A 12,770-nucleotide genomic window follows, 5' to 3' on the forward strand; every position below is an offset into this window, starting at 1 on the left:
ATATATATACATACTAGAATTATCATATATTACATGTTAATTATTAAAATAATAAGTATGATAATTGTTAATTTATTAAACATAAAATAAAATATTAGGTTTTATTATTTATTTTTAAATATTAAAATAATATATGTTTTAAAGTGAAGTGTTCAATAAATTTAAATTTATTAAAAATAATAATATTTTATAGATTTTATGGGATAAAATAATTATTTTAATAGATATATATTTATTTGTTGACAAAATATTCAATTTATCCCATGTACTTATTGAAGAAATTCAATTTAGCTAATTTTTATTTTTTTTTCTCTAATTTAGTCCAAAATTTTCAATTTAAACTCAATTTAGCCTAAAAATTAAAATTTATAAACTAAATTTCATGATTTTTTTATTGAAATAAAAAATCAAGAAATTTAAATTCTTAATTTTTGGACTAAATTTCTTGATTGAAGCTAAAAAAAAAAAAAAAAGGAAAGAAAGGCGAACTCATTGGGCAGCCCAAGAGAAAATGATGTACAATAAACAAACTAAAGATCCAGCAACTACACTACCCAACCCAAATAGAAGGCCCAAGCCCAAAAATTGCACGAAAAGCGTTTGTAAGTCCAATAAGAGCTATATAGTAAGTCCAAAACGAAAAAGCTAAAAAGAACAGAACAGCAAGGAAAGTAATAGAGACGTAGGTTTAAAACATGGCATAAAGCGTTTGCAAGAAGGTGAGAACCAAAATAATGATGGCACCAATGAGGGAGATGATTGCCCATGGACTGTTAAAGTAATCTCGACACAATTTTGCTCGCCATCGAGGCCAACGAGATTGGTAATGAGTAACAATTCGCTCTGAAATCTTTCTATAAGGATAACGTGTCAAATGAGCGTCATTGTAAAGCCTGTTGAAGAAAGCAGACACGTCCTCCGTGCTCAAGTAACAAATTATAATTCCCTTTTGGCGCAGATACTCAAGGTCCTCACTTGAGTTTACGAGATTGTCTAAAAATGCAGCATATGCTGTAACTCCATCATTCAGACTTCTGTCGCACTGCTCGTATGCAATTAGGTTGCGAAAGAAAGATTCTGCATTGTCTAAAATTACTAATGGAGGGATTGTCAATATTCCATTTTCGAATGTTATCTTCATTAAGCTGGTCTTTTCTCCTACTGCAAAGTCAACTCCAGCTTGCAGAAGCTCTGTCACACATGGAATTGGCAAGAAACCTTTTTCTTGAGGATCTTCACTTCCACGGAGTATGATGTTCCTTAGCAAGTCTAGTAAATGCTTGTTTTGGAGTCTCTGGTTAACTTCAATCATTTCTGTCTTGAAAGCATTCCGATGGAAGTAATTGTAAGCAAGCTGCGAAAGGGGACGCCTTTCCTCATCATGACTGGTCTCGGTGAGGTTGAACAAGCATTCCAAGACAAACCAAGGAAGCTGATTCTCAAGTAACAAGAAGTCGGTCACTAGAACTTTTCGCACCCAAAGCATTTTAAACAAAGGGTCATCCATACTTTTTGGCACTATATTGGCATTTCTACGAAAAAACTCTATAATAAAGCAGCCATCGATGACCATAATCTCCACAAATTCATCATTAGTCAATTTCAGTACTTCTTCTCCATAGCATTCCAGGCAACTTTTTACATTTGCTCTAATGGATTTGATGAAACATTCCAAACTTGTCTCAGGAGTTGGTGCTCGAGCAATAAGACAATCCAAGTACCAGAGCTTGATCTTTTCAGTAAATTGGAACTTCTGTATATCTCGATGATATGGACCGATTGAAATAAATGTTGGCTCGAAAAGCTGCTCATTATGTTTCCTAAGTGTATTGGGAACTCTAAATATGCAGCAACCTGCAGAAACCGGAGAGTTCTGAACCAATTTCCTTCGGATTGAAGATGCTAAAACTTGGTCAACGTCAATATTGATCTGCTTCTCCATCATTGGCTAGGCAGTATCCAAATCTACAACTAGTAATGAAAAACTTAAGTATTGAAGAGCATAGAAAACATCAACATGATAAGATATACAATGGTTTACAGAAGTCTACAGACAAATTACCTGGTCTGATCGAGACGAGTAGTCTTAGTAGGAGAGATATGGATATCAGGCTGCTGTGCTGTAAACAGATAACATATCCCAAGAACTTTATGATTTGATCTGCGTGTATTATTGGATGAGAAATTGCTTCCCTTCGCCAGAGTCAAAATCTCAAATGTAGATAGCATATAATATAACGAATATCATTCCACAACTTCGATGCCTTAAAAAAATATGCTTATTTCAAAATCTCAAATGTACGTAGCATATAATATAACGAATATCATTCCACAACTTTGATGCTTTAAAAAACTATGCTTATGTCAAAATCTCAAATGTAGATAGCATATAATATAACGAATATCATTCCACAACTTTGATGCTTTAAAAAAATATGCTTATGTTTTATTAGGAAACTTTGCTATGCAAGAATTTTCCAATATATTTTATCTCGTCATCTATTCCATTTTTTTTTTTTTTTTGAGATTCTGTTAATTTCCCATCAAGAGTTGGTAGGGGAATAGAAAATTAATCACCTCAACAAAAAGGAAAAGTCTATTAGATATTAAAATATAATCGCATTAGGTGGTGACTTGTTATTTAATTAAAAACATGTCCACCAACTTCTTTTTTTTTAAATATGTCCACCTACTTCTTTATTTGGACTCAATTCCACCTTTTCCACTTATATAAATTCAGGCACTCATGTCACCACTTAATTCTATGGATAAAGTACTAAAATTTAGGTCGATTGAAAGTTTACAAAACCAGTAGTAAATCTTATTGTTCACCGACATATAAGATAAAACATTATTTTAAAATATTAAAACTTAATTTAGAAAGTCTAACTCAACTCAATACATAATATTATTATCTAGTAGTCTAGCTCAATTTTAATATCCGAAATATATTATCTATAATCAATATCCATTAAGACAATATTTTTTAATTTCATAGTGAAATTTGAAGAATAAATTTATTAAATAAATAAAATAAAAACTACTAATTAAGCAACACCACAACATGTTTAAAAAAATGCAGGTTAAAAAAAATCTCTCCTTCAGCTGTTGAATGGAGGGGGAAAATAAACAGGCTTATCATTTTTCTTCACAATCTACTGTATCCTTTACTTAAAAATAAATAAATAAATAAATAAAAACTAATAAGAATGTGTGAACTTTTAGTGCACTACAAAAGTATGTAATGCCCAAATATTGGAACCAAAATGCAGTTTTGCATCACCAAAATCAATGAGCTTGAAGTGGGGACACAAATTTTTTTATGACACTCCTGTGGACATTGCTTTATCATCGCAGCAAGGTCCTGACAATTGGTGCCGAGTAAATCTCTCTCTCTCCCTTCATAAGATAGAAGTCCAATCCACCAGATATTGTTTTAGCTCAATTAGACTCTAATCTCAAACAGCAAATCTTGTAAATCTTGTACTTCTTTGCAGAAATCAAATTATGTACTCTCTTACATCTGGGCAAATGATGAACGTGTGCAGCTTGCTCTTCATGTTCGAAATGTAAATAACTTCAATGTGCTAATTTCAGATTTGTTAAATCCACTTTAATCACTGTTGCATACTCAATTTTCTTACTTTTGCTGGAAATCAGGATACCATAACCGATTGGATGAGGTGTAACAAAACCCTGGCTTATGATTATCACATATTGAGTACTGTCTTTTACCATAAAGAACTCGTCATGAGCGGCTATCGTGCTCAGGTATCGTATGATTATATATATTTTTTTTTGGGTCATTTTGTTGCTCTTCAGTTTCTCCAATAGTGATTTTGTTTTCCAGTTTACGTTGCCAAGAAATATTTTTAGGTGATAATAAATTGTCATTGAAGATCATCTGTATTTAACTTAGCTCACGTCTCATACAGCGTCAACAAGGTATATAAATTCCAGCATACCACATAAAGCCCTTGGACTTTCTAAAAACTGCTGTAGAATTTTAATAACACAAATATTAATTCTAGAACTGGAGGAAAATATATGATTTTTCTTCCACTAGCTTAACCACCAACATCACTCTACAGCTAAAAGTTTTCTCCTTTTTCTTTCATATATGGCTGTATTCCTTATCCTATGCATTTTCTTGCGGTGGCGACCATGACATGCTAATTCCTTACACTGGTACAGTAGCATGGATTTACACTCTCAATTTAACCGGTGTTGATGATTGGAGACCTTGGTTTGTTGAGGGCCAAATAGCAGGGTTGGTTTCTATATAGCAATTTGTTTTTCTTTCAAATAGTCTTTTACAAAACAATTATAATCCAATTTAACATTTCAATTTTCTTTTCCTTGCAGATTCACATTAAAATATGGTCACAAATTTGGAGACGGTTTGGTCTTTAACACTGTAAAGGCAAGTGAACATTATTTGCAAGTGGTTACACAATCAGAATGTGAACATAAGGTAACTTTTTTTTCTTTTTTTTTTGGCTCATTACAGGGAGGGGGTCATACAGCTCCAGAGTACAAGCCTAAGGAGTGTCTTGCAATGATTGATAGGTGGTTATCTTAGTATCTAATGTGAGAAACGCTTGGACTTGGTGAGAGCTTACTAAAATTTGAAGCTCCTGTTACTTTGTAGACAAAATTATAGCACCAATTATTCAACAAGCTTATAGCAATGTCTTCTCAAATGTTAAAAACAAATTCAAAGAGTAAATTTTGGTAATACATTTTTTTTTTTGGGTAAATGATTTCAGTAATATGTTGCTAACTTCTTTGTCCTTGCCATATGTTGCATAGTTCATTGTACTTTTGTGATGAATCAGCATGCTTTACTTCACTAACAACAATTATATTTCAAAGGCAAATATGAGATGTTTGTGGGTTGTTTGTTCCTGGGTTATTGGTTATTGGTTATTGTCTAGTCATAGAATGGGAATATAAGTTGTGAAGATAGTTTTGGACTCATTTTAATTCTATTGGCATTGATGAGAAAAAAATTTGATAGAGACATTGAAATTCATTCTTGGTTCATGAAGAACAAAAGGCCTTATATATATATATATATATATATATATATGTATATATATATATATATAACTGTAACATATACTGTTAAAGTGCTTGTGGCTAAACGAAAGTAAGTATAATCCTGAAAAATAAAATGCCAGTGCAGAAAGAGGCAATCCTAAGTCATTCTGCCAGCTGCAAATCACGGCAAAGTTATCGCGTCTGCAGACCAGGCAACACGGGCAATGATGGAGTAAGAAAATTTTAATTGGGGAGCTAGTCTTAAATTATAATATATATCAATAAAATATTTTATCAAGCTAATAAAAAAATAATATAAAATATTAAATTATAAAAATTATTTATCAATTAAATTATGATAAAAGTACGTATTACTAACTAGATTATATGATATAATAACACACAATTAAAAAAAATAATTATTATTAAAATTAAAGAAACATGAAAATTAGAGATTAGTTAAACAATAAAGTAAACATATCATATAAAAATAAATATATAATTAAGTTGATATATCAATTCAAAATTTACACGAGAGTTGAAATCACTAATTTTATTTATTTGTATATATGTAAATAAAATAAATTTTAAATAAAATAAAATAAAACAAAATAAAAGAAAGATAAAAAAAAAGAATTATATTTACACATTTGGATAAAAATCAATTTAATTTGTTTTATTGAGAAAGTCTACGGTTAAGTCCATATAGCCTTAAATAAATAAACAAAATATAAACATAATATACATTATAAATATATAATATATAGTAATATATAATAATAAATATATAATAAGGAAGAGTAAAGATGAAAAAAATTTCATAAATAATAATTACTAATTAAAATTTAATTTATAAATATAAAAATTTAAATAATTAATTTTTAATTGAACTTTTATACTTATTTAATGATAACCAAATAAATATTTTAATGTTTTAATTGAAATTATAATATATAAATTATAAATTAATAATGACCAATAAAAATTTTAAAAGGAAAATTAATGAAAAATAAAAATTTATTACACTTATTTAATATTTTTTACAAATATTTATAGATATTAATACAAATTTTAAGATATTAATTAATAAAAAAAATTATTATATATATTAAAATATTTTTTAAAATGTTTAGAGCCAAGGCCACCCTTAACATCAATATCAACCTAATTTTTAGCCACTACTTGAGATTTTTAAAGTCTTGTTCACTTGTGAAAAGTTAAAGTAATTTTTTGAAAAAAAAAAATTCTAAGAAAACTTTAAAATAGAATTTCCTATTCATATCCTTATATGTTAATTTTCTAAATAAAGAATTAAAATATTAATTTTCTAAATTTTTAAAATTTAATTAAGATTTGAAAATAATTTTAAATTATTTTTCACTTTTATCTTTTATAATAAAAGTTTTATTTTCCAAGTGAAAAATAGTGACTTTTTTATAATTAAAATTATATTATAACTTTTTCATGACTAAAATTAAATTATTATTTAAAAAAATTTTATTTACCATGATAAAATTATAAAAAATGAATGACACAAATTAAAAATATTAAAATTACAATAAGATTTTAAACATTTTTTTAATGATTATTTTTTTAATTACAAAAGATGTTGTCCCAAAAATAGTCCAAGAGGGGGGTGAATTAGATTTTAACAATTTTTCGGCTCTTGCTTGTAGCCTAATGGAAAATTGTGGCTTTGTTCAACTAGGTGCTACTCTATATATAATGAAAATAATATGTGCTTTAACAAGGTGTTCCTAAGTTGCAATTCAACCCTCAATCAATGTATATGGCAATATCTAACAAGGCATGCATTAATTTCTCAAGTCACTCAATATGTCCTCAAGTTTTTCAATTCAATCTATTCAATCAACATTCAATATCATGTATAACAAATAAAATTTAAATTGCACAAAATTAAGGAGGTCAAGGTTAGAGAGATCAAACACAACGATTTTTATAGTGGTTCGGCTTAACTAGCCTACATCCACTCTCTCAAAGAACCCTTTTTGAGTCTTCTCTCCGCTATTTGCTCTTTTGAAGGCAAGAGACCAAAAGCCCTTTACAACTTTTCAACACCAAGCTTTTACCAAGGTAGCTTGAAACCTCCACAAGTGCTATCACAAGCACTTTCTCTCTCAAGCTTCAATAGGTGCTTGTACAGCCTCTCTTAAATGCAATTCAATGTTTCAACACTCACTCTTACTCAATACAAATCAAATTATAAAGAAGAGATGAGTTGATTTGCCAATGGTAGCTCAAAATCTTTAAAGCTCTTGAATGAAAGCAATAAATGAAAAATCAATGTTGGAGTTCAAATGTAAGCTTTCATCAAAAGTAAATGAAGTAAAGAAGGTGTATTTATAGTCCCAAATCATTTTAGACCGTTTGAAACCCTTTTGGAACGTTATACACACTGCCCAAGACAAAATGGCCGTTATTTTGTCCTTTTGTGCGAAATTGAGCAGCTCTGAACAGTTAGCAAACTAATGAAATAATGGTAGCAGTCAGTAAACTGGTTAGTAAACTAATTTTTTTAGCAAACACATTAGCAAACTGAAAATTTTAGCAAACCAGTTAACAAACTAAGTCAACAGCTGCATGTCTCAACTTGCTATGTAAAATGATTTAGACCTTAAAAAAAATGTTTCAATAGTAGTGTCTAAGGTCATGATGAGAAAAAGTAATCAGAAAATAAAATTTCAATTTTGAGCTCCATATGACTAAATTCTCATCCATTCTTTTCACAAAAGACCTAAGACTCTAACACTATGCCTTTCATACCTTTTCTTTGAGTCTTGGCTTTCATAGTCTTTTTCTCATTTTGGATTTGTCTTGAAATGCCTTTGAGTATCTTTTCTCCTTAGATACAACATGAAAGGTTCTTTATGCATAAGACAAAGAATCTACACATCACTTTGAAGTTGGGTTAGATAGATTCTCTTTGAGTTTTGTTATCATCAAAATCAATGCTCATTTTGAGCTATACGGGGTCAATAATCTCCCCCTTTTTGATGATGACAAAACTCAACTGAATCAACAATAAAAAATTAAAGTGTGTGAAAGTTTATGTGAGTATGTAAATCCAAGCAGTATAGTATACCGAAAATGCTCCCCCTAAATATATGCACATAATTTCCAAGAAATCTATTTTCTGTACATAAGCTCCCCCTGAGTTTATGCTATAAAGCATATTCACAATTCACAAGTATAAACACAAGTATAAACACATATCCATCAACACAAGTATCAACACATATTCACATATCATCACACTTCACAAGTATATCAACACATTTCCACATTTCCACGTCCATCAACACAAGTATCAACACATATTCACATATCATCACACTTCACAAGTATATCAACACATTTCCACATTTCCATGTCCATCAACACAAGTATAAACACATATTCACATATCCATATCCATTCTCCCCCTTTTTGTCATCAATCAAAAAGGAAACAGGAGAAAATAACCCAAAAAGAATCATGTTAGCCCAAATGTAAACGCAGTAAGGTAGACAGTAGCAAACTAAAAACCAATAGTAGCAAACAGACTAGTAAACTAAATATGCAGATAGTAAACTAAAAATCCAGATGAGATGCTATTTAAGTCTTTTACTCCTGCGAGTGGATTTTGAAGGCACCATTTTCTTCCTAGGGAGTTTAATAACAGGGGGCTAAGATGCTTGGTCAGCCAATTGATCATCTTTCTCGGGCTCATCTTCTTCAGATGGTGGTTGAAGAGCAGCAGCTAATGTCTGATATGGATTTGACATAGTTGACTTGTACCTTTTCTTACCTTTTTTTGGCTGCAGGGGCAGCAGCTACAGATAGCTGAGTTTGAGCACTCTCTTGGTGATCCTTGAGAGCAGCTTCCTTCTGCTGTGTAGGGGCAGCAGCAGTTTCAACAACTTGTTTAGATTCTAGAACCTTTTCACCATCCTTTGGTAGCTCACCTTCAGTTTCTACAATCTTTTCACCATCATGCTCAGTAGGTATATCAACTGCAAGGCCAATTTCAGGTTCAATGACCTGGTTACTAGCATGCTCAACAGGGGCTTCTGCTGCAGGTTCAAGCTCAGGTTCAGCTACTTGGTCACTTTCATGTGCCATAGCAGCAAGAGACTCATCAACCTTATTGCTTTCACCCTTATCAGCAGAGACTTGAGTAACAGCCTCAACTTTAGTTGGAACACCAGTTTCCTTAGCCTGCTGAAGATCCATAATCAGCCTCTTCAATTCCTCATTTTGAGTGAGCAGGTGACTCACTTTGTAGTCAACCACATCCACAAATTTTCTCAGAATGTCAAGGGACTGATTGGTTGAACTAAATTATTCATTAACAGTAGCCTTTATCCCTTGAATTTCACTCAAAAATTCACTAGCAGACTCAGAATCAACCTTAGCAGAGGAGGAACCACCCTTTTCAAATCTTTTCTTTCTCCCATCAGTGTCAGAGTGTATTTCTCTGAGCACAATCAAATCAGTCCTAGAGCTTTCCTTAGAGACATTCACATTTAGCTCTTTAAACACAGCAGTCAAAAGATGTGCATAAGGCAGTTTTCCAATCCCATAAGCTTTGCACATGTTTTTGAAAATTAAATAAGCCAAATTCATCCTAACTTTATTCACAATGTGCCACATAATACACATGTCCAAGTGACTCAAATAACCATAGCTACCAGATTTAGGACAGAAAATGTAGTTCACCATACTGTGAATGATTTTGATATGTTGAAGGGCTCTTGTACTGGTGGACTTTTCATTTGCGGCAGTGTTAACAGGGAACACTTCGTTTTCAAACTCAACCAAATTGAATCCTGCCACCCTAGCAACATCCTTATGTGTGGAAATTTTATTTCCATCATTGGGCAATTTCAAAGCCGTAGCTATCAGTTCAATAGAGACACCATATACACTTTCATTCAACACTACCTCAAATTTGTCCTCATCATCAATCATTCTTAAAGTCCTATAAAAATCTTGAACAAGCCTAGGGTAATACTCATTTGTACATTCACAAACATCAAACCATCCTTGAAACTCAAAAAGCTCTTTGAATTGAAAGTTTACCTGATTAAAGTACTCCCATTTGATGAATTTGCAATCCAACAGTGCTTTATCCACTGAACCCGAAGATTTTACGGCACGCATTTTTTGTTGGGTATCCATCCCTTGCTTTTGTCCCTTTTTTTTCTTTTCAGGAGTCGATATAGTGGGTTCGACACCTTTGGATGGTTCGGAAGACTCACCAGCTGATTTCGATGCAGGTAGGTTTTTCTTCCCTTTCAATTTCTTTCGCAATGTGGCGACAGGGACATCGTTGGAGGCTGAGGACGAAGACAAAGCAGCCGCAGCAACAGGGGACTTTCATTTTGCACGAGCCATTGACAAAATGTTGAATTTGAATACTAGTTTTTCGGTGTGTTAGGACTGAAGAAGAGAAGTGAGATGAGAAGTCTGATGGGTTTGGATGAATTTTGTCGGAGAGAAAATGGGTCTGTTTTAGAGGTATGGTGTCGTGACCCGATGCAGAGGAGAGAGAGCGTGAGGGTTTCGTGTGGCAGAGGGTTTAAATCCTCTTGAGTCCCGCGCTTTTCTGTTTCACTGTACTTTCAACTGAACTTGTTTTCTTATCCCCCTTTTTTTTTATTTTATATTTCAAACAAGTCTATCTATCCCTATATGCACAAATAAACATTTCTACATGTCTGACACAGCACTGAGAATGTGATATCAAATGTGAGAAGATAAATGCATAGCTGGACACGCAGAGAATTTCAAGCACAATCACCTTTTGGTTTGAGATTTGAACAGTACACGATATAGCAAACTAATTTAGGTCAAGCAATATTAGCATACAACTTAGTAAACTAATTTCACGTGTACACAAACAAGTTAGCTAATATTCTTTAAAGATTTCTCAGCAAACTTATATCATAGTAGATCACATACACATTGAATAAAATGTAGTAACATGAAATTATTATGACTTCAATTTTAAGCAAGTGGTTCACACATACCAATTTCCCTTCTAATTCTACAAAAGGTTTCTTCATTAAGTGGTTTTGTAAAGATGTCAGCAAATTGATTTTCAGAGGCAACAAACTCTATTTTGATATTTCCATTTTGAACATGATCTCTAATAAAATGATGTCTTATCTCAATATGTTTTGTTCTTGAATGTTGGACTGGATTTTTAATCAAGTTTATGGCACTTGTGTTGTCACACCTAATTGGAACAAGATTATATTTTAAACCAAAATCTTCCAATTGTTGTTTCATCCATAAGATTTGAGCAACACAACTACCAGCAGCTATATATTCTGCCTCAGCTGTAGATAAAGCTACTGAAGTTTGTTTCTTACTATGCCAAGAAACTAGTGCAAGACCAAGAAATTGACAAGTACCTGAAGTACTTTTTCTATCCAGTCTACTTCCAGCAAAATCAGAGTCACTATAACCAACAAGATTGAATGATTCACATTTTGGATACCATAAACCAATTGAGTGTGTGCCAATGAGATATCTAAAAATCCTTTTAACTGCACTTAGATGGGATTCTTTTGGACATGATTGAAATCTTGCACACAAGCAAACACTAAAGTGTATGTCTAGCCTAGATGCAGTAAGGTACAAAAGAGAGCCAATCATACCTCTATAAAGTTTGGTATCTACTTCTTTACCTTTTTCATCACTGTCCATTTTAATTGTTGAACTCATAGGAGTGCCCATGCTCTTCAAATCTTCCATTTTAAATTTCTTTAGCATATCCTTGATGTACTTTGATTGATTTATGAAGATGCCATCTTTCATTTGCTTAATTTGAAGTCCAAGGAAGAATGTGAGCTCACCCATCATGCTCATTTCAAATTCATTCTGCATAATCTTAGAAAATTTCTTCCAAAGAGATTCATTAGTAGCACCAAAAATTATATCATCAACATAAATTTGCACTATGAGCATATCATTATGATGCTTCTTAACAAAAAGTGTTGCATCCACTTTGCCTCTTTAAAAATCATTTTGTAAGAGAAATTTACTAAGCCTTTCTTACCATGCTCTAGGAGCTTGTTTTAGACCATATAAAGCTTTAGTAAGTTTATACACATGATTTGGATGCTCATGATTTTCAAAGCATGGAGGTTGTGCAACATATACTTCCTCATCAATATAACCATTTAAAAATGCACTCTTGACATCCATTTGATAAAGCATAAAATCCTTGTAACATGCAAAGGCACACAACATTCTAATAGCTTCAATTCTAGCAACCGGAGCAAAAGTTTCATCAAAATCAATCCCTTCCTCTTGGTTGTAGCCTTGAGCCATTAGTCTAGCTTTGTTCCTAACAACATTGCCTTTTTCATCCATTTTGTTTCTAAGAACCCATTTAGTACCAATAATTGAATGATCTTTTGGTCTAGGCACTAAATTCCAAACTTTATTTCTCTCAAATTGATTTAGTTCTTCTTGCATGGCAAGAATCCAACTTTCATCATTTTGAGCATCTTCAAAACATTTAGGTTCAATTTGTGAAACAAAAGCAACATTACCAAAATATCTTCTCAATTGTGCTATAGTCATCATCCTCTAAGATGGATCATCAATAATGTCTTCTTGAGGATGGTTTCTATGGAATCTCCATTCTTTAGGTAAATCTTCATGTTGAGGCTCATTTACTTGTAATTCTTCCAAATTTGGCATTTCTTCATTGA

General features: G+C 32.0%; 2 protein-coding genes across 3 annotated transcripts; one reads left to right on the forward strand and one right to left on the reverse strand.

Annotated features, from left to right (window-relative positions):
- Window positions 1-488: 488 nt before the first annotated feature.
- Window positions 489-2,199, reverse strand: LOC110637261 (UPF0481 protein At3g47200). Of its 2 annotated transcripts, none has more exons than XM_021787294.2 (2): window positions 2,063-2,199; window positions 489-1,965 (listed from the first exon to the last, which is right to left on the reverse strand). In XM_021787294.2, the coding sequence occupies exon 2, from the start codon at window positions 1,943-1,945 to the stop codon at window positions 689-691; it is 1,257 nt and encodes a 418-aa protein (XP_021642986.2). In that variant the 5' UTR covers window positions 1,946-1,965; window positions 2,063-2,199; the 3' UTR covers window positions 489-688. The 2 variants fall into 2 exon arrangements, with proteins under 2 accessions (XP_021642986.2, XP_057990985.1); XM_058135002.1 differs by having other exon boundaries at window positions 489-1,971; window positions 2,063-2,197.
- A 1,092-nt stretch (window positions 2,200-3,291) lies between these two features.
- LOC110637289 (putative serine carboxypeptidase-like 52) lies at window positions 3,292-4,582 on the forward strand. The gene is made up of 6 exons (XM_021787325.2): window positions 3,292-3,381; window positions 3,498-3,569; window positions 3,661-3,771; window positions 4,092-4,270; window positions 4,366-4,423; window positions 4,511-4,582. The coding sequence occupies exons 1-6, from the start codon at window positions 3,292-3,294 to the stop codon at window positions 4,580-4,582; spliced, it is 582 nt and encodes a 193-aa protein (XP_021643017.2).
- Window positions 4,583-12,770: the final 8,188 nt, after the last annotated feature.

This window comes from Hevea brasiliensis, chromosome 14 (genome assembly GCF_030052815.1).
Source record: "Hevea brasiliensis isolate MT/VB/25A 57/8 chromosome 14, ASM3005281v1, whole genome shotgun sequence".
Taxonomy (NCBI): domain Eukaryota; kingdom Viridiplantae; phylum Streptophyta; class Magnoliopsida; order Malpighiales; family Euphorbiaceae; genus Hevea; species Hevea brasiliensis.

What these genes read in the sequence shown, in the direction of transcription:
- LOC110637261 (XM_021787294.2), bottom strand. Translation starts at nt 1,945, where the DNA reads ATGATGGAGAAGCAGATCAATATTGACGTTGACCAAGTTTTAGCATCT.
- LOC110637289 (XM_021787325.2), top strand. Translation starts at nt 3,292, where the DNA reads ATGAGCTTGAAGTGGGGACACAAATTTTTTTATGACACTCCTGTGGAC. An exon ending in TTGCTCTTCATGTTCGAAAT is followed by an intron (nt 3,570 to 3,660) that starts GTAAATAACTTC and finishes GCTGGAAATCAG; the next exon opens with GATACCATAACCGATTGGAT. An exon ending in GTTGAGGGCCAAATAGCAGG is followed by an intron (nt 4,271 to 4,365) that starts GTTGGTTTCTAT and finishes TTTTCCTTGCAG; the next exon opens with ATTCACATTAAAATATGGTC.